At 41.9% G+C, this 21,512-nt stretch overlaps 1 protein-coding gene across 4 annotated transcripts in view; it reads left to right on the top strand.

The window, feature by feature from the left end:
* mcf2la (mcf.2 cell line derived transforming sequence-like a) overlaps positions 1-21,512 on the top strand; it is a 47,512-nt gene that overhangs the window by 19,471 nt on the left and 6,529 nt on the right. For all 4 annotated transcript variants that reach the window (XM_078243529.1, XM_078243526.1, XM_078243527.1 and 1 more), the window contains 25 exons: positions 3,192-3,272; positions 5,222-5,336; positions 7,948-8,038; positions 14,314-14,427; positions 14,573-14,689; positions 14,940-15,089; positions 15,221-15,345; positions 15,469-15,583; positions 15,676-15,795; positions 16,396-16,587; positions 16,739-16,930; positions 17,027-17,180; positions 17,306-17,358; positions 17,666-17,745; positions 17,984-18,050; positions 18,166-18,281; positions 18,464-18,533; positions 18,658-18,750; positions 19,574-19,666; positions 19,763-19,888; positions 19,993-20,214; positions 20,668-20,760; positions 20,846-20,924; positions 21,019-21,091; positions 21,201-21,301. In XM_078243529.1, coding sequence (XP_078099655.1) covers positions 3,192-3,272; positions 5,222-5,336; positions 7,948-8,038; positions 14,314-14,427; positions 14,573-14,689; positions 14,940-15,089; positions 15,221-15,345; positions 15,469-15,583; positions 15,676-15,795; positions 16,396-16,587; positions 16,739-16,930; positions 17,027-17,180; positions 17,306-17,358; positions 17,666-17,745; positions 17,984-18,050; positions 18,166-18,281; positions 18,464-18,533; positions 18,658-18,750; positions 19,574-19,666; positions 19,763-19,888; positions 19,993-20,214; positions 20,668-20,760; positions 20,846-20,924; positions 21,019-21,091; positions 21,201-21,301 — 2,832 coding nt within the window. The remainder of the gene's footprint in view (positions 1-3,191; positions 3,273-5,221; positions 5,337-7,947; positions 8,039-14,313; positions 14,428-14,572; positions 14,690-14,939; positions 15,090-15,220; positions 15,346-15,468; positions 15,584-15,675; positions 15,796-16,395; positions 16,588-16,738; positions 16,931-17,026; positions 17,181-17,305; positions 17,359-17,665; positions 17,746-17,983; positions 18,051-18,165; positions 18,282-18,463; positions 18,534-18,657; positions 18,751-19,573; positions 19,667-19,762; positions 19,889-19,992; positions 20,215-20,667; positions 20,761-20,845; positions 20,925-21,018; positions 21,092-21,200; positions 21,302-21,512) is intronic.

Genomic DNA, 21,512 nt, shown 5'->3' on the forward strand with positions numbered 1-21,512 from the left:
CACACAAACAGGCATTCAGCGGGAGACACTCAAGAATCGGTATGATTCAGTTGGCTTTTACTTGTCGTTAAGTTTGTCCCATAAGTTATGACACATGTTAATACCCGTTATATCAAAAGAGCACCTTTGACTTGAAAGTATATTGAACTGCTGAATAGAAATGCAGATAGAGCAGAAGTGATCCTGATAAAACAGAGTTGAATGGTGTAATATTTAGTTTAATGGGAGAAAGTTGGGTTATGTATCAGTTTGCCCCTTAGCTAAGCCCCTGGAAAAAAAGGATGAATGAAATAGTGAAGGGGTGTCTGGGCTTGGGGGAAGGGTACAAGGAGGTGGAGGGACATTCTTTCTAGGCCCCCCCATAATCACTGTTTGTGTTTGGCTGCATTGCCCCACTTTGTGTGTGTGTGTGTGTGTGTGTGTGTGTGTGTGTGTGTGTGTGTGTGTGAGGAAAAAAAGGGGTTCCCTTGCAGCCTAGCTGCTATAGTTTAATTTCATTCATTCGACTCAGGACAAAGCAGGGAGTTTTAGGGTTTCAGCACCAATGAAAAGCAGCCCGACGCCTGAATGTCTATGTGTGCACCATTCACCCCTATAGGCAGCATCCATGGTTTGTTTCAAATAGTTAGTTTTTTTTTTCCCAAATTTTTTTCCAATTCCAACATTAATTTATTGGAATGCAAAAGACGGGCTGAGACAGGCCAAATTTATTTCATAATATTCAGAGAGATGAATTGATTTAAAGAAAACTGGAGAGAGCAACAACGGATATTATAAACTAGAGAAGGTGTGAATGCCGAATGTTGAAAAGGAGACAATGAACTGCATTACTGGCTTTAGTGTGTATGCAGACCCAGCTGAAGGAGTAGAAAGAGTTGGAAAAGTGGGAAAGGTTCTAATTAGCAAATCTCAATCAGCTGTGTGTTCCCACCTGTAATTAAAGGTTGCCATGGTGATAGTAACTGCTGAGTGACTCCTGGGTCAGTTCATTTAATAGAGACTCAAAGGCTGTAATTCCTATCGCCTACATTTTTACATCATGAGAGAGAGTGCTTATAGTTTGTGAATGGTAACCGATACAGAGGCCTGCCTCCAGGTTTTGACTAATGGGTTTGAGGTCAAAGACGCGAGCGCAGAAAGAAAGAAAGAGAAAGAAAGAAAGTAGAGTCAGACTGTAGTCAGAGCGCTGCGCATGCCTGGCTGTGCTCCAGAGTTTGGGTCTTAACCCGAGCTTACTGCCTGACACACTGAACTGACAGCTGGCCCGACAACACACTGAAACACACACCCTGACATATGACCACACACCCGCTCACACACAGTCTGAACATCTGAGCATTTCATAAACACAGCCATAACTCGTTTATGCTTTATCCATTGTGTTTTCATAGAGCTATTCGCATTCCAAAGCACATCCTCTCTTCCCATCTCTTCCTCCTTTTTGGTTTCTGCTAATTGTGGCAGAGCTGTTGTTTTGGGCTAAATTACAGGCTGGTTGACTTTGCTCGAAGCTCTGGGGTCTGTTAAGGTCTATGGAAGTGGACTTGTATTAGTGCCACGTTAACCATCTCTCTAAACAGTATCCTGCTTAAAATTGTGTACATACCCTCTTTTGGACTCTTAACTCTTTCCCTTCTTCTTTCCTACTTTTGCTTATCAATGAATCCCTTCTATAAAATCTCTCACTCATTTCTTCTCTTGCCTATTTCCTTCCTTTCTCCTTTTCCCCATCTTCCTCTTCTGTCCATGCTGCTTTTTCTGTCGGTGTGATATTTGATCCAGGGTGTTCCTGTATATGTGTATATGCACAGACATGGGATAATTCCTGAGTCACTGTTCTGTCATCTTAATGTAATACCCTGATATAAGGAGCCGTGTGTGTGTGTGTGTGTGTGTGTGTGTGTGCGCACGCACATAACTACATTGTTGCCTATTTAATTGTAAACCGCTGCCTACTCTCACACATGCTGCTCAAGTGTGGACTACACATGAGACCTACAGTGTGTGGTGTGAGTCACTATCTAGCCAACGGTGCGCTGACACACTGTATATAGCATTAGTGAGAATCTAAGCTCCTAATCTGTCGGGTTTCTTCATCATATGGAGCTGCTGCAGAAAACAAGTGAACTCTTTTCTAAAAACAGTTTGCTCGGTTTGCACTTAGATGGTAATTATTGCCTCTCACTGCCAGCCCTACCATACTGCTTGGAAACCTTGCCACACTTCCCTCACACCACTCTCAGTGCCAGCCTGTGTCCACACACACACACACACACACACACGCACACGCACACGCACACACACGCACGCACTTTACAGCGATGCTCCTTTACACACACTAACACTAACATTACAGTTTTCATTCACAGAAACACACACCAGTGTACACAATTAACAATTCTCTTCCTTGTGTTTGGCATACATGGGTCACACGTAGCAATGGGTGGTGGAGAATGCTTTTTTCCTCTGTCTCTCCATGTCTCAACGGCCTAATGAGATTATTGTAATCCAGCTTGGCCGTAGAAAGGAGGACGTCCAAATGCTGTTTACCTCCCTTTCTCCTCTTTGCATTTTCTCATGAAGTTCATTTTTCGCTCTCCTCTTTATTTCCATCTTTCCTCCTTTTTTCCCCCACTTCCTGGCCTCCTCCCCTTGTTTCCAGCTAAAATGCATACTGTATACATATATTATTTATATTTTTAAAGGGAAGAAATTAATCAGTCTTTACTGTAAATCAATATAGTCTCAGTTTATGTGTATCTGTGTATTTAACAACAAGGCTAGGAAAGGTTAACGAGGCAGCAACACCAATAGCAAGCCAACAAGTTGATATACTTGATTGAATTACATGTATCTGTAATAAAAAATAGGTTGGCTGTTGGCTATAAAGACCAAATGGGTCACACTGGATTATTGGCTCCATATCCCAACTCTGTTAAGCAGCTACAACACTCCTGACATCCTTATTTGAACTCCTGTTTCTCCTGTCTCTGTCATCTGATCCCATTTCTAACTTTTGTAAGACAGTCGCCCGACCTCTTCAGCCAGTGCAATCAGGTGTCCTTAATTGCAAACCGCTGATAAAGTTCAGCATGTTTGCCAGCTTTACAGGGTGATAATATAGATGTGTTTTATGTGTGGAGACATAAGCATCTAATAAATATATCTCCATCTCTCTGTCTTTTCTTCAGATGACATTCTGCAGAGGGAGGATGGTCCGTTTGCAGCAGAAATCGGCCATGAACTCCAGAAACAGTTTGCCATCCTGCCAGGTTGGCTTGATTTTCTTTCTCTCCTGACCGTCGACCGAGGATGTGGGGCACTGTGTGAACCTGGGCAACCAGTTTAAATATAACTGTGTGTTCTCATGTAATTGTATAGTAGGGTTTAGTGATACTTAGCTTGTGCGAGATGCTCAATTTAACCAAATTGAACAATTTAACTGCAACTCTAAACAAACATTTGCAAGTGATGTTTTCCTCCATTATAACAAAAGTAAAAGTGCAGGTATACCCAACATGTTGAATAAGCTTAGCAATACAATGAAATGAAGCAATGCATTGCTGTTGAATTACTGTGTTAGACTTGTAGTGAAGTAAAGTGGTGAAGTTCAGGATGAACTAGTAACCTCAGATAGGTCTTAAATAGGCAGCATGGATTAGATTAGGGAATTTGGTTGTTGGTGCAAAATCACATTAAAGTAAACTAAAGGGGGGGTTTATTTAAGGATAGAGCAAATTAGGATTATAAACACAATGCAACAGAACGACACATGTGGAGTCTAAATAAATTTCTGTGGGAGTTTTACCCTGAATTTACCCCTATACAGAAGATTCTGTTTACCTGATTTCCTCTCTTTCGATCGGGTAGGTCTGTTAAAGGTAAGGCTGGGCAATATATTTCGATATTATATCGATATTGTGATATGAGACTAGATATCGTCTTAGATTTTGGTGTCTTTTACTGGTGTAAGTGTTGTCTTTTACTGGTTTTAAAGGCTGCATTACAGTAAAGTGATGTACTTCTCTGAACTTACCAGACTGTTCTAGCTGATCTATTATTTGCCTTTTCCCCACTAAGACATTATGTCCACATTACTGATGATTATTTATCTAAAATCTAAGTGTGAAGATATTTTGTTAAAGCACCAATTGTCAACCCTAGAATATCGCCGCAATATCGACATCGAGGTATTTGGTCAAAAATATTGTGATATCTGATTTTTGCCCAGCCCTAGTTAAAGGCTTTCAGTCCGAAGTTTCAACAGCTTTTTCTTTTGTCAAACTGTGACAGCATTGTACTGGTGATGAAATCAAAGTGAGTGTGTGTCTCTGATGACAGGACAATTCAAGTTCAACACAACAGATTTGCCATCCAGATTCCAGAAATAGTTCCACTTTTACTCAGTCTGCAGACTTTAAAGTGGCATCGCCTGAAAGGTTATTCTGGACTTTTGACAATGATCTCTATTTATGTGTGTTAATTTAAACTCTGTGTATTAACGGAGGTGTGCTGTAGCTTCAGAAGCATCAACTTAATTAACCATTTGCCGTGTCCCCTTAATTTCCTTTAGACATAAAAACAATTTTGAGGTTTAGCTTTTGTTCCGTTTATTTTTCTTGTAATTAAAATGTGATGTCTTGTTTCTGTTGTTTCACTAAATAGCAAATTGAAGAAAGACAAGTATATGCATGCTGTACTTGAAAATGTTCTTCCAAAGTCAACTTGTCTTGCAAAGTAAAGCTCTCATGTAGAGTTTGACATTTTATTTAAATCTGTACACAAACGACCAGTCACATCAAAATGCACACATAGCAACATGAAAACAAAAATCACGTATGTACACAGAAACACACACTTGGGGCCCTGTGTTGGGTTACCATGACGATAATGCCTGCCCAATGACGGCATGTGAATAATTCATCAACATGATGATCTGCTTTGCAACTTGACCCACCAACCAAAGAGGGGTGGGTGTGTGTGTGTGTGTGTGTGTGTGTGTGTGTGTGTGTGTGTGTGTGTGTGTGTCCCTTTTTATAAGTTTAAGTTTTTGTCTTTTGTATAGGATTAGAATCCTTGAAATGAAAGGACCCAGAGAGTTTATTTCCTCCATTTAGAAAATGAGAATACAGCTACAAAAAGAAGGCCTAAACTGTAATCTTTTTTTACTCATTTGATCTTTAATCAGAGTTTGCTTCATTCCTGACCTCTGTGTCTCCAGGGGGCCGCGGGATGAACGGCAACCCTATCATCGTCTTCCCAGAATTCCCAGATTTCAGCGAGCTGGAGGAGGAGGAGGTCCAAAATGTCCTCAGCTACCTCAGCAGCATCCCCAGGTTAGCACCACGCACACACATGCACACAACATCTTCCCCGCAGCTTCATTTGGTTTGACAACAAACAAACTGTGAAAGGAATCTGGCCAATTTGTGAAGGTGCAGTACCACATGGAGCCAACAGATGTCAGCACAATACCAAAGGCCTGCCACAAGGAAAGAGCCACAAAAGAAACATAAATAAATAGATTATGATAATGAAAGATTGCAGGAGAAGCTATTTTGAGAAATTACGAGTTCCAGAAAGGAAACAAAAGATATTTTTGAAGACCTTAGATGATTATATGTAGAAGTTGTAGATAGAATTTTTCTAAATAAACTACCTTTTGCTATAATTGAATTCAAATTAAATCATTTATATACACTTCTTTTCTTCTCTCTGTCCTTTCTCCTCCTCTCCTCCTTTATTCTCTCCTCCCTCTCTGTCCCTCCTCCCTCTCCTTTCTTTCACCTTTCCTTTACTGCTGAGCGCTGCACTCCCATCACACACACACACACACACACACACACACACACACACACACACACACACGATGGCGGCCTCAGTTTTCGTGTCTCATCACCTTTCATATCCCCCCCCTCTGAGTCCCCTCCCTTTCTCCCCACCAGCTATTTGCACCCAGCTGCCAATCGGCTACACTCTGAGCTCTGATTGGTTGTGGGAGAACAGCAAGATGCAGGGCTTAGTTTTAATTGGCTGAGGGTGGGAGGCAGGTGGTGAAGGAGCAGAGGGAGAAGGAGAAGGAGGAGGGAGATGCTCTTTAAGGATGTGAACGGTCACCTCTTTCCATCCGGGAGCTGCAAACAGATGATTGTGGATGCAGGATATGAACACTGACAACAACGGAATAAGGAAAAATTAAGGAGGAATGGATTATTGCTGGATGCTAACAGTGGGATATTAAGCATTTGTGTTCTCTTTTTTTTTGTCGTGGAATAGCAAAGATTTCCCCCAGATTTCCAGCCGGCTTCATTCATGTGGTCTGAATATTTTTTTCCAGTAGAGATGGATTGAGGATTTGATGTCGCAGCGTTCACTGGGTAGTGTAGTGTGTACATTTTCTTGGTATGTCTGTGTGTGATGATGAAAATTGGCTAATGATGACACGCAGATGGACCAACTCAGCAGTATTCGTGATGTTGTCCCCACAGTGTGTGTATGTGAGTGTTGTGTTTGAGTCCTTTTTACTTGTGTGTTTATGTGTCAGGATGCATGACAATTTGTCCAGCAGGACCTTTGCTGGAAATACTGATGGCGGCCTCAGTTTTCGTGTCTCATCACCTTTCATATCCCCCCTCTGAGTCCCCTCCCTTTCTCCCCACCAGCTATTTGCACCCAGCTGCCAATCGGCTACACTCTGAGCTCTGATTGGTTGTGGGAGAACAGCAAGATGCAGGGCTTAGTTTTAATTGGCTGAGGGTGGGAGGCAGGTGGTGAAGGAGCAGAGGGAGAAGGAGAAGGAGGAGGGAGATGCTCTTTAAGGATGTGAACGGTCACCTCTTTCCATCCGGGAGCTGCAAACAGATGATTGTGGATGCAGGATATGAACACTGACAACAACGGAATAAGGAAAAATTAAGGAGGAATGGATTATTGCTGGATGCTAACAGTGGGATATTAAGCATTTGTGTTCTCTTTTTTTTTGTCGTGGAATAGCAAAGATTTCCCCCAGATTTCCAGCCGGCTTCATTCATGTGGTCTGAATATTTTTTTCCAGTAGAGATGGATTGAGGATTTGATGTCGCAGCGTTCACTGGGTAGTGTAGTGTGTACATTTTCTTGGTATGTCTGTGTGTGATGATGAAAATTGGCTAATGATGACACGCAGATGGACCAACTCAGCAGTATTCGTATGTTGTCCCCACAGTGTGTGTATGTGAGTGTTGTGTTTGAGTCCTTTTTACTTGTGTGTTTATGTGTCAGGATGCATGACAATTTGTCCAGCAGGACCTTTGCTGGAAATACTGCATTCACACACACACACACACACACACACACACACACACACACACACACACACACACACACACACAATGCAATGCAGAGCCAAGGTTGTCATGGTAATCACAAGGGTCTCATTATCATCACTGATGACAGATGATTACCAAAGACACACAGTTGGTATGAATGTTTTAACCGTATTGCTTTTTAATCCCAAAATAATTTTATTTTTTTCCTGTTGTGAAGACCAACAAAGACCGCTAAAGTCGTTTTTATATAAGTTTTATATATGCTATTATGTGTCAGTTATAGTGACCTGATGATAGCTGCTGAAAGCTCTAACCAGGCAGTGACTTTACCGTACAGCCTTTTACTGAAATTATGTATTTTATATTTTTTGTTTACACACAGAATCACATTACCAGCTTCCTTGTTTGAGAGACAAATACTCTCTGGGAAATGCAGTGCAGGAATATCATAGTGTTGGGTGATTAGTACCAAAGATGGAGACGTATTTGAAAAGTTGCAACTTATTTGCATATTTTTTGTGATCAGGATAAAACCTGATCGATAGGATTAGTGGGACATTAATCTATTCCTTCATCCTCATCTTGACAACGTCAAAAAATGGTTTCCTTGGTAATAACAGTGTATGCTTCTCTTTTGCAGCGTTGCTGCATCAGGAGTGGGTTTCAATCTGGTCATCGACAGACGACTGGACCGATGGGCTGCTGTCAGGGCTACCCTGCTCCGCATCGCAGTAAGACCGTGTGTGTGTGTGTGTGTGTGTGTGTGGGTGTTTGTGAGACTGTAGTGTGCACTGGATTAGTTTGTTTGTGTGCATCATTTGCTGATGAAGTACCTCTGACGACTACAAATGGCTGTTTTGGTGTGTGTGCATTACTCTACACGCGGTAATGCTTGTTTAAACATGGATCTGTGGGTTTAGTTGCTGGTGTCAGCTGTGTGTGTGTGTATAATTTGGTTTGTCACCACTTAGAGTAATGGATGTTTTGCTAGCTTGTACAAACTGTACATTGTGTGTGTGTGTGTGTGTGTTTGTTTTTATTCATTCGCTGTGTATAGAAAGGACAGGACATGTACTGGCAATTAGGCCAATTGTTTTCTTTCTGGATGTTGAAACGAAGCAGGAGGGGAGTTAAAAATAGCATATTATGCTGGAGTCGGTGGTAGATTCTCGCAACATGTGAACATAGTGTGTGCAATGAGATACTGTCCTGTTGGACATAAAAAGTCCAAACTGGTTGAGCCATTAGTCTGATTCTATAATTGTGCCACTGGCCTACTAGCCTACTTTTTGGACAGCGTAAAACTTTCTGACATGTTGAATTGAAGAGGCAATAAAAGAGTGAAAGAGAAGGGATCCAGGGAATTGCTCAAAAGTGGAAAGTGGGGGATGAAGAGAAGAGAAAAGGCAAAAAACTAAAGAAAGAGAATCTTGAACAGAAAAAAAGCAAGAGAGAGGAATTGATTCATTTCAAAACATACTTGAGAATCAAAGTGACTGCTGTCTGAGGCCCTTAATATAAAAAATAAAAGTAGAAAAAGAAACCGTTGTATTTGAAAGAAATTTGTGGTTAGGGTGAGGTTTCCAGATACTAACACAGCTCCCTTTATGATTTATTTTGGAATCACTCTAGCAGTTTCCTGGATTGTCCTCTCCATCTTTGAATCATGATTAGCTGGCTCTGCCAACATGAGGATGAAGCTTCACCACACCCTACACATCTGTTGTTAAGATGCTCCACCTGTATTACACCACTTAGCATGTTCAATATATGCAAATATATGCTAATATATGCTAATTGGACACAGATTATAATCACAACTAATGGTCTTTCCATGGAATTTCTAAGAAACTATCCCCACTGTGACAATAAGCCATTATGAAGCCCCTTGCTTTATTATGACTCCACCAAGTCAGTTTAACCTGTACACACAAACATCTGTACACTCAAGACACCCATAATGGACCATTCCAGGTCTATTATTTTATTCCAGTCCATTGGCCCAGTACATGTCCTTGAAAGGGACGTTGATGGACTGTGGGTTGCACTGATAGCAGGGAGCCAATCAGTCATTGTCTCTCTGTTATAATTGGTGTTATCCATGTGAAAGAATGAAAAACAAACTAAGATACATGGGAAATTCTTTTATTTTGTAGTATAAATGTAAAAAATAGTATTGATTTAGAACCCTTCAACTAACCAAAGTCCCTTTTTAATTAAATAGTTTTATGTTTTTATCAATGACCAGTGACTGACATTGTATCAGTGTTATATTATATTTTAGTCAGAGGAACCCTGATTTTTACCCTGAATAGTTTGACATTTTAGGAAACACTCACTTTTTACTTTTTTAACACACACATTTTCTACTGTTATTACCAACAGTTGGATGACAAGATTGATAGCAGTCTCGTGACTGTCCATACAATATGAAGCTTGAGCCAGCAGCCAGTCAGCTTAGTTTAGCATTAAAAGCAGTTACACACCGGGCTGATAATCGGCCGTTGGACAGTCTGGCGAGGTCAGTGACTCGAGTCTGTTCGGTGTGTTCCGTGCCGTCGTCCGTTGGAGGAGCTGTCGGCCTTCATTTTGGCCGACCTGACATGCTCAGTCGGCGACAGGGAGACAGGGCAGTCGGGACTCACCTGGAAATGGCAAGCGGGATGATCGTGACTAAGCCTCTCAAAATCTGACGAAAATCTTTTAAACTGACCTTTGTTGATCTGAAATGAAGACCGATTCAGCAACTGCGTGGCCTATTTCTCGCTTAAAATGTTTTCAGAAACACCTTTCAGTGAACTATTTTAGTACAAGATGAGATCGTAATCTGAATGAGTCGCCAGTAATGGCTGTTTGAAAAATCCCAAATCCGGAAGCAGCAGCCAGATCCATGTGACGAGTTCGTCCAATCAGCTGCCAGTTTTCATTTTTTGGGCGACAATACAGATTAGCGCCGCCTGCTGTTATGGAGACGTAATTACGTCTCGTCGCTTTGGTGTGTTCCGAGGCACTTTTTTGACCAACTCGGGGAGACTGATCAGTCCAACTGCCTTTTGTGCTGGGGGTCGGCCATCTGGTTGGTCTGTAACTGCCTTAAGACTGAAAACCGGTCGGGGCGGGGGACGGGAACAAAATCCACGTAGTGGAACCCGTAAAGCTCATTAATTAGTTTAAAGTTTGTTTAATCAGTATAAATCATCATCATATTTGTTGACAAAAACTATGGGAAATAATAGCTTAGATAAAATGAGTCCCACAACCGATCATATCCAGTCTTTAAGATGTGAGAGAGGCAGGTAGCAGAAGCTTCTCAGCAGGCTCTCCTATTTTCCCTTTACCTCTCCTGCTGATCACCACCCTCTATCTCCCTCCTCTTTTTCATCCATTACTTCTCTTCTTTGTTCTAGTTTTCTACCATCTCTTTGCTCCTTTGAGTCATTTTCTATTTCTACTTCCCACACAGCACACAAGTAAATAACAAGTGTGAACACTGCATTTTTATTTTCAGCTACATTTGTTGAAATGTGTATTATTTAATACCATTCTATTGTTGAAAATGAAATCATAGTGTTAGAACTGTAAACAAAGACAGTGGTTGAGGTTACTGTTTATCTTTTCTGTTATGGATTATCATGTTGCGAGTCATTTCTGCAGCTTCCTGTCTGATGCTGTACAGCAGGTCATCAGATTTACCAATGACCGGCAAGCAGGTTAGAGGCAGGTAGTCTTGTTAGGGGTGCCATTTTGGTTAACAGTATATCTCAAAATGATCGCAGTAGGGATTTATTTCTGTGCCTGGCATGTTTTCAGGAAGTCAAAACAATTACAGTGCCATCAACACAAAGAGAAATGTTGCATGATGCAAATACCGATGACATAAAAAAAAGAACAAGGTAATGAAAAATGCAATCAAGACTTTTATCAGCAAAGACGGGCCTTTATTTAGTCATACAATATACTTAAATATAATTCCTGTTCAAAAATATACACCAGATGATCAGCTTTAATGTAGGGGAGGTGGAGTGTGTGAATGGTATTCCGAGAAGGCCATGATGGAAGCAGGCAGCATTATAACTTAACCTGAAGGCATTAGGAGCAGGTGGTGAGAGCGGTGTCTCGCACGCTCTCCTCCTCAGTCCCCCTCGGGCCAATCCTCCGCAGTACATGTCCTTCTTGGGCAATGCCCGCTTTGTCCACCAGCCAATGACACACAGTCTTACCAGAGAATGAATGTCATTCGTCTTCCCGTGAGGCGCTCTGCTCATCAAGGCCATTCAAGGTGGCCCGCTGCTGTTTGCTGGTTTCACCCCCCGGAAGAAAAAAAATGGCAGTATTGTCATGTAAAGCCAGAGATTAGTGTACATGTTCAGATGCTCAAACGCCGCCATGTTGGTTGTCTGACCAGTAGTTTTTAGTCTCATGTACAGTGATGGAATAAAGCGGTAAATAAAACTGAGGATGAACTTTGACATCTAGTTTATAGTCATCATGAAATAAGCAACAATTGCTTGCTCTTATTAGCATAACTTTCTGTATCTTTTATGGATACTTAAACAACAGGCTTCCACTTGAGCACTGTAGATCCACCATCCAAATACCAAAATGTATTTAGGACAAACGGGGTGAATCCACATGCTTTTGCAGTCAAATGATGATGGCACACCATCATCTCTGTTGCAGCCCGTCTTTGTGATTTAGGGTAAGAAATATGCAGTCATTGAAGCATTGGACATTGCTGCAGGGTTAGAAACAGATAGCTCTATCATCTGGTGCAAAGGAGAGGCTTGAATTTGTCACATTTGTAACATAGCAGCTAAAAAGCAGTTACAGTACAGCAGTTCATCTCTCTTTTTATGTCCAAAAGCAGTGATATAGACAGAGGGGGGGTTAGAGCATGTGGAGGGAGGTGGTTTAATGTGGGGGCTATCCAACTCCCAGGAGAACAATGTGGATGTCATTAGAGGACATGAATGTAGTGGTTTTCCTCCCTGAAAGAATATACATCACCCCGGTCAACAGAAAATTATATTCTAATCCTAATCATTTATTTATGTGTGCTTTCTGTCTGTGAGAAGTGTGTGTGTGTGTGTGTGTGTGTGTGTGTGTGTGTGCGTGCGCTTCTACATCGCTTTTATGTATAAGTGTGTATCCGGGAGATGTGTATGCACATTAGCATGTCTCGGTTCATCTGTCAGGGGGATGCACCGAGCAGATTGTGTATTATCATGTTAATGCAGAGGTACAAATTAAACCAAGACCTCTCAGGGTTTATTAAATTGAATGGATTCCAATTACAGATATATTGCTTTCTGTGTTTTGTCTGGTGTGTTATTGGTAGGAGAACATTTTGCTTATATATATATTCAGCTGATAAACATGCTGAATTAAAGCAATTGTGATTTGCTTTAATTAGAGCTTAAGGGAGGGTGTGGTGTTATTTATTTAAAATATTCTGTCAGTTGCTTGGAAATTGGAAAGGAACTTACCAACCTGGCTGTCTTTCATAAGCATCATAGCGCGTGTGTGTGTGTGTGTGTGTGTGTGTGTGTGTGTGTGTGTGTGTGTGTGTGTGTGTGTGTGTGTGTGTGTGTGTGTGTGTGTGTGTGTGTGTGTGTGTGTGTGTGTGTGTGTGTGTGTCAAAAATAAATGACTGGGACAGCAAAGTGGAGCTGCAGCAACATAGACACAAACTGACAGACATCAGTTACTCTCTGTCGCTCTTTCTCTCTCTCTCTCTCTCCCTTAATTTATCACACACACACACACAGTCTTTCTCTGTATCATCACTCTCGCTTGCATCCCGTCATGCACTCTCCATCTCGCTCCATGCGTTTTTCAAGGAGGATGGTTTCCATGGCAACACCTTGCAGGCATTTCATGACTGTAATGTATGTGTGCCTCTGTGTGAGTGCAGGTCTCCTTGTAGACTAAATTAAAGCCATGTCCAGTATTTGTTTTACTGATTCTATCAAAGCAGTTTCATGGGTTGTGATTCAGTTGAAAATATGCGTTGTGCTGACAATGATGGATGCAGGCAGTGGGTGGCACCATTTTTATAGAGAATGTGGGCACCAGTTACTATGTTGTTAACTCAAATAATGCAATATAATCCCGGGTCCCATGGTCAGGTTATAATGTAATTTGCTAGTCAATTGGTTGTTTGCATTAGCAGCAATAGCTAGCATTGCTCACTAAACACCACTACTACTAACATTGCATTCCTGCTTTTAGGAATGCATATGATGTTTAATTGGGAGGTGATCAGCTTTATACTTCTTGCATATTTTCAATGTTTTCTACAATATGTCCACCACTATCTGCCACTTTATTTATGGCAACGCTGAGGATTTATGAGTGTGTGTGTGTGTGTGTGTGTGTGTCCCTACATTGATTTATGATGCCTGACAGGTTGAAGCAATTCACCCAGGGTTTTAGAGGAAGCTATGACCAATACAGCCTTTCAGCCGAGTGGGCTGTTGTCTGTGTAAAGGCAATTTGATATGCTTTTAACCTGTTAGTGTGGAGGTGGAGAGACAGAAGCTATGGTTACTCCCAAAGACCCAGACTAATTTACCTTGTAGTCACAGATTTCTAGATGGAAGGTGTAACAGGGGAACAACATCTAAAGATTTGTAGGAGATTTAGTGGATATTAAATCCCAGAAGAACCTCTTCATGGTTCAGGATTGCCAGCAGAGGGATGGCTGTCACACAAGTGGGCTCCATCTAGCTACATACCTCTACAGCAGGACTCTAAACCTGGAGTGTTAAAGAATAAAAATGATTGCATAGAAGTGATGAAAGCAGCTATTTCTTTCAACCTCACTATAAAAACAAGAAGTCAAAGCCTGAATTTCAAAATATAAAACAATGCATGTCACTAATCTTTACACTGGCTAGACTATTTCCACACCTGATTTGCTCTAAAATGGAAAGATGCACATACTAATAGATTAATAATAAATAATAAATAATAATAATAATACATCCCCTTTTTCCTCTCTCAGGGTTCATTTCCAGGGAACTTACACTTGGTTCTGGTGTTACGTCCCACTACTTTGCTCCAGCGGACTCTGTCAGACTTCCTGTTCAAGTACAACAGGGATGAGTTCAAAATGAAGGTGACTTGTACATTGTACCTGTCTGTCTTTCCTTTATTGATTTATTTATTTATGTATTGCTTTTGTTTGAATTATTCTGAAGTTCTAATTTCTATCTGAACACATAATTCTTTATATAATCAGTTGGTGGTGTGTGTTTTATCAGGTGGTGATGCTGAGTTCAGTGACTGAGCTCCATGCCTATATCGACCCAGGACAACTGACCACAGAGCTGGGAGGCACGCAGGAATACTGCCATGACAGCTGGATCTCACACCGTACTGTATGTGAACACACACACACACACACACACACACACATACATTAGCTTAATGAGGTTGCTATATGGCACTGCCTGTAGAATGAATGGCTAGATTTTCACACACAAGCACACACACACTCTTCTGTTTTTTTTGAAGTACCTATTCTCGCTCAAGTTTTTTGCACATGGCAAAATAAAAGTGCATGCACATACTTCTGCATCATTTTACCAGTTTGACTATTGTTGTACGAACTGAATGTCTCCTCCACAGGCAATCGAGGCATTTGCCCTCATGGTGAAGACCACGGCTCAGACTCTGCAGGCGTTTGGCACTGAGCTTGCAGAGACAGAACTACCTAACGATGCCGAGGCCACCATCAACCTGCTGCACACTCACACTCTGAAGAAGGATAAAATGAAGGTCGGATATGCTTTTCCGTGCATGTTAACCCCAATCATATGTCCCTCTGCGTTTTCCTTCTTTCTCTAATAGAGAGAGATATTTGCTGTTGCCTCAAGAGAGTTGAAGAAAATGATTTGTTCAATTTCCAGGAGGACCTGCAGGTGGCGCTGTCTCAAGGGGGACGCCTGTTGGAGTGTATAAACGAGCCTCTACAGACAGACCCTGAATACAGCATGACCTACGATGAACTGGAAAACTTAGCTACTGTACAGAGGTAGAGAACCAAATGAATGGAACCATAAATAGATGAGGAAGTCGTCCCTGAATGCATGAATAAATCCTCTCTCCTTTCTTCCCATCACTCCTCCTCACTTCTTTTTCCCACCCTCCCTCTCAGACTCCTGGGTCAGCTGGATGAAACACAGACAGCATTTGATGATTTCTGGGAGCGTCACCACACCAAGCTGGAACAGTGTTTACAGCTCCGCCATTTTGAAAAGCACTTCCGTGAAGTGAGTTGAATTATGGGAAGTGTAGTTTTGGAGAAATTAGTCAGGTAACACGTGTGCTCATGGCACAGCATTAACACTGTGTGTGTTCGTAGGTGCGCCCCCAGCTTGACGTGACATCGGAGCGTTTGTCGGGTTTCTCCGAGGTCAGCGTAAGCCCCGCCCACGCTGAGCATGTCCTCCGAGAGCTCAGCAGCCATGAGGACAAGGCCTGTGTAAGACACACACACACACACACACACACACACACACACACACACACACACACAATCTCCTAACCCGTGGAACAGAAAACACTTGTGCTCAACACTTTCACCTTTGATGCATCCTTGAAGCCATATGGCTAAGGATATAATCAATGTGATACCCTGTTCCATCCCCCACTCACTTGGACTGAGTGGAAATAGATGCGCGATAGACAGAGTGAGAGGTAGAGGTGGCACCTGTGTGTGTGGATTGGATCTATATAATGATACATATTGGACTTTTTCATGTGAAAATTATAAAATGTAAAGCTACTGCTTTGCATTTTGGCACCGACTACAGGCTTCACATGTGAAAATACCAATATAGGTCTTAAAAACCAGAAAGAGCTTGACTGATTTGTACAAAGTGTGTCCCACTCCATCCAGCATTAAGTAATTAACACTGCACTCAGAGGGAGAGGACTGGGGAAGAGGACGAGAAGAGGTTGTTGTTCATTTGTCAGCGATTGATTGATAATGTGTCCACCGCTGTTAGCTGCCAAGCCAGTGCTCTCTATGTATCCTTAAGTATATTCTGATATTAAGAACATCTTCAATGTGTTTCAATAGGACGTACTAGACCGTGCCCTGTCCCTGGCCAGTGAAGGTGACAGGCTGATAGAAAATTCCCACTATGCCGAGGACTCCATCAGGCCGAAGTGCAGCGAGCTGAGAGGAGTGTGCGAGGAGATCAGCTCCACTCTGAGAAACAAGAAGAGCCTCCTGCTCACGGCGTTGGAGCTCCACCACGCTCTGGAGAAGGTACAGTCAGATTGTATGTGCATGGGAGATAAAGAAAGATGATCCGCTGAGCTTTCCTTTGTGTTATCATTATTTGTAGTTAAGTAATAGAAGAAGGAACTTTTCCCAGACTTTGGGGTCCATTATTTCTATAAAACTTTTCCCCCCCAAGGCATCACGGTGGTGTGAGGACGGCATCTTCCTGTTGGCCAGCCAGCCAGTGGACCGCTGTCAGTCTCAGGATGGAGCTGAAGCAGCTCTGCAAGAACTCGAGCGATATCTGGACACAGCGCCTCTACACACCCTCGCCGACCGCAGCGCCATATGCTGCCAGTATGAGGCAGTGCTCACTACTCAGCTCATGGTCAGCAGGAAGTGGATTTAACAGATGACATTACATCAGGCGTATCTTTTAGTTAATTCACTGCAATGACTATGTTCGTGTTTGGTCTCCAATCAGGACCAGGTAGAGAGAGTTTTCCAGAAGCAAATCTCCGTCCAAGAGATGTTTGAGAAGAGACGCATCAGCCTGAAGAAACTCGCTGCCAAACAGACCAGACCAGTCCAGCCAGTAGCGCCAAGACCTGAAGTGAAGTCTCCACTCTCCTCTCCTAGTAAGCCTGGATCAATAGATAAACTGATTTGGTGAAAGAGTGCAGCAGTCGTACTAAGACTTGGCTCTTCTGACCTGGTTAGCGGAATAAGAGTATAAAAACATTGTTTTCTCTCTGTCCTTCAGATCAAGAGAGAAAAGAGAGGAGATACTCTGCAGATAATGCCATCTGCAAAAAGGTAAATTTATGACTACTGATCAATTGTTTGGCAGTAAATATTAAACTAGGATTTAGTTTTTGATGATCAGTTAGAGGTAAATATATATTTCATGTTTATTTGATAGGGACAGATGCTACCACATAGACACTTGAACAACAATTATCCAATGTACAGCACCACAGCATTTATAGCTATTGCTAATTTCCAGTGCCCGTCGCTACAAGGGCTTTTAAACGGTCATAAAAAAAATGTAATAAATATTCCTCAAAAAGGTTGAGATGTTTTTGTCAAAGCAAATACTATCTATGAATGGGTGTGTGTCCAGGTGGAGTCTCCCATACATAACGGTGGCACCAGACATGCTTCTCTCTCAGAAGAAGAAGAAAACCTGGCAGTACTTCGGCGGTAAGGGTGTCAAAGGTCATCCTCAGAGCCATAGATAAGAAAGCAGTCAAAGGAAAGTGATACTGTGATCACTTTTCTTTGTCTGTATCACTTTTAAGGTATACCATTATATTTAAACCAACATCCAAGTATTTCAGTTCTGGGGTCTTGTATTAGGGAGCTTTGGAGTGAGGGTGACAATATAATAGCATGCAGGCTTCTGCTAACTGAATTTGTATCTTGTTTTTCTGCGTTGCAGCCACGTGATGAATGAACTGTTGGAGACGGAGAGAGCATATGTGGAGGAGCTACTGTGTGTGCTGGAGGTGAGTGTCCGTCACCTTGTTACTTCAAATGACTATTGAAACGTAATTCAGTACATGCATCTATTCTCTATATCAGCAAATCTGTTGATTTAATGTGTGTAATATTAAACTCCAGGGCTATGCAGCGGAGATGGACAACCCTGCCATGGCTCACCTCATCCCCAGCACCCTGCTGAGCAAGAAGGTCGTCCTATTTGGCAACATGTCTGAAATCTACCAGTTTCATAAGAGGTAGGCTCCCCCCGTTTCCGGTCTTTATGCTAAGCTATGCTAACTGGCTGCTGGCTCCAGCTTCATATTTACCGTACAGATGTGAGAGTGGTATTGATCTTCTCATCTAACTCTCGGCAAGAAAGGGAATATCTTAACATAATCTAAACTCTAAACCTTTGTGTCATGCCATTTGTCTCCAGGACGTTTCTAAAGGAACTGGAAGCATACACTGACTGCCCAGAACTAGTGGGCCGCTGCTTTTTAGAGAGGGTAAGCACTTACTTCCTGCACTCTGGTCTGGACTTTTAAAATAAAGTCAATAAAAAGCCAATAAAAGAATCTTAAGCTTAACAAGTTAAATCAGTGACAGACATAATTTCATTTCTCTCTGTAGATGAAGGACCTGCAGATCTACGAGGCGTACTGCCAGAATAAACCTCGCTCTGAGAGCTTGTGGAGACAGTGCTCCGACTGTGCCTTCTTCCAGGTTGCCCTTTCACCTCTCACCTCATACTGTATAGGGGTGGGAAAAATAATCGATTCTTAGATGCATCCCGATTCTCTCTAGAATGAATCAATTATGGATTCTGATAAGTCAATCGATTTAAAAAAAATAAAAAATGTGTTGATTTTTATTTAAAAGTCTCCAGACAAGTACAAATCAGAAAACCGCGCGACTGAAAGATGATGGGATAATGGACAACAACTTAGAGTTTAGGCAAGAGTGCAGAAAAAAAACAAACACAAAAATGGCCAAATAATCTAAAAAAAAAATAATTAGGCAAAACACATAGGCTGTTCATCTACTTTATCACATTACATCTGACCACCTCATGTTTCATGTTCTAAGAAGCCAAGTATCCACCTTTTAAACATGACTGAGCCTCTGACATGGAAGATTACTGTGAGAGAAGGTGACTTTCACAAGCATGTTTAAGGCTTAAGCATGGAATGACTACAAAATAAAAATCTCAGTAGACAAAACATTTCATTAAAACTTGTGTGTGACAAATACTCTATATGTCAAAATCTAAGCTTTGTCTAGCTGCTTTGTCTAGGAAGTGATTAGCAAACTCTGAGTACCAAACTCAGATTTATATGTATATTTTTTTAAATCACGCATGGAAATGTACATAAAAAAATTGTTGCATCGATAATCGATTTAGAATCGAATCGTTGGCCTCTGAATCGGAATTGAATCGTGAGGTGCCAATCGATTCCCACCCCTAACACTGTAGCAACACCTTCCTTTTTGTGTGAACAACAAACTCAAACCAAGTATCGTCATTGGTTAATGTTTTGTGAACAAGGAGTGCCAGAAGAAGCTGGAACATAAACTTGGTTTGGACTCCTACCTCCTTAAACCTGTCCAGAGAATCACCAAGTACCAGCTACTGCTTAAGGTGAGTTGTGTCCATGTACTGTATATACTGTCTGTCTGTCTGTGTGTGTTTATTTTAGACTAACTGTATTCTCCACTTTGTCTTGTGTGTTTGCAGGAGTTGTTGAAGTACAGTAAGGGCTGCGATGGCTGTGACGACCTCCAGGAAGCTCTCTCCTCCATCCTGGGGATCCTGAAAGCTGTTAACGACTCCATGCACCTCATCGCCATCACAGGATACGAGGTCAGAGAAATTACACCAATGATTCTTGGAGATGTGCTCATTTAGCTGGTTGGCTTGGGCAGGAGTGGACCATAAATACCATATCTGTCTTTTCCCTTTTTCAGGGTAACCTGTCGGAGCTGGGTCGCCTGCTGATGCAGGGCTCCTTCAGTGTGTGGACAGAGCATAAAAAAGGCCACGCCAAGGTGAAAGACCTGGCCCGCTTTAAGCCGATGCAGAGGCACCTGTTCCTGCACCAGAAGGCCCTGCTCTTCTGTAAGAGGAGAGAGGAGAACGGGGAGGGCTACGAGAAAGCTCCGTCTTACAGCTTCAAGCACTCCCTCAGTGTAAGCTCACATTGGTCCAGTGGTGGAATGTAACTGAGTACATTTAATCAAGTACTGTACTTAAGTCCAAATTTGAGGTACTTGTACTTTACTCGAGTCAAGTACTGAAATGATTAGACGACTAAACACTCAGTTGGATGACAGAACTGTTTTGATCATTTCCAGTTTCTAAAATGTGAGGATTTTTCTGCATTGAGTACTTTTTACTTTTAATACTTTAAGTACATTGTTCAGATGATACTTTCTTACTTGTACTTAAGTAACATTTTCAATGCAGGACCTTTACATGTAACAGTGCATTTTTACAGTGTGGTATTAGTACTTTTACCTTAGTAAAGGATCTGAATACTTCTTCCATCACTGCATGGGTCAGATTTGAGTTCATATTTGGGCTCTGGATAGGCAGCTGTAATGAAGGATCAGGGCTGACTGTGTGCTTCATTCTCCTCTCAGATGAGTGCGGTGGGCTTTACAGAGAACGCTAAAGGAGACAACAAGAAGTTTGAGATTTGGTGCAACTCCAGAGACGAAGTTTTTATAGTCCAGGTAAGATCCCTCAGCCTCACTGCTTTGACAGATGGAGAAGGAACCCCATGACTGTTAATGCTGCGTCATCATTTGTCTCACCCAGGCTCCAACACCGGAGATTAAAACAGCGTGGGTGAACGAGATCCGCAAAGTTTTGACCCAACAGCTCAAAGCCTGCAGAGGTATCGTGAACACACAAAGCCCCACAAGCTTCTTTGCATTTCTTCTTCTCTGTCTTTTGCACAACATACCTGCTTTACTACTTTACTGTTTTAGATGCCAGTCAGCAGAAGAGCTCAGACTCTGTTTTCCCGAGTCCCAACAGCAACAACACCTCCATCTCCCTCAGGTCGGTGTCTAAGCCTTTCAGTATATACATTGCACACATAAGGTATGTACACCGACAGATAAGATGCATTTTTATTTATTTTTTCTTCTTCTTCTCTTCTATTTCCCAGTCCCTTTCGTAGCAGTGGTCAGAAAAACCAGAAGAAGCAAGAGGAGAAGAAGGCGGAGACGAGCATGATGTCTGACTCCTCTTCTTCGCCGAAACACAAAGGTGAATGTTTGATAAACGCTGCATCCTCACGCACAGACGTAAGGATAGTTTATATTAGTCAACTATGGCTGAAATGCTCCTACTAAAAGCTGCTTTTCTTCATCACCTTCATCTTCATGGTTCCTCTTTCTCTCTCTCTCTCTACCTCTTTCACTTTTATTTTTATTTTTATTTTTCCATGATCGCAACACTCTTTTTCTTTTCCTCCTGC

The sequence above is a fragment of the Sander vitreus genome, chromosome 24 (assembly GCF_031162955.1).
Source record: "Sander vitreus isolate 19-12246 chromosome 24, sanVit1, whole genome shotgun sequence".
In the NCBI taxonomy this organism is placed as follows: domain Eukaryota; kingdom Metazoa; phylum Chordata; class Actinopteri; order Perciformes; family Percidae; genus Sander; species Sander vitreus.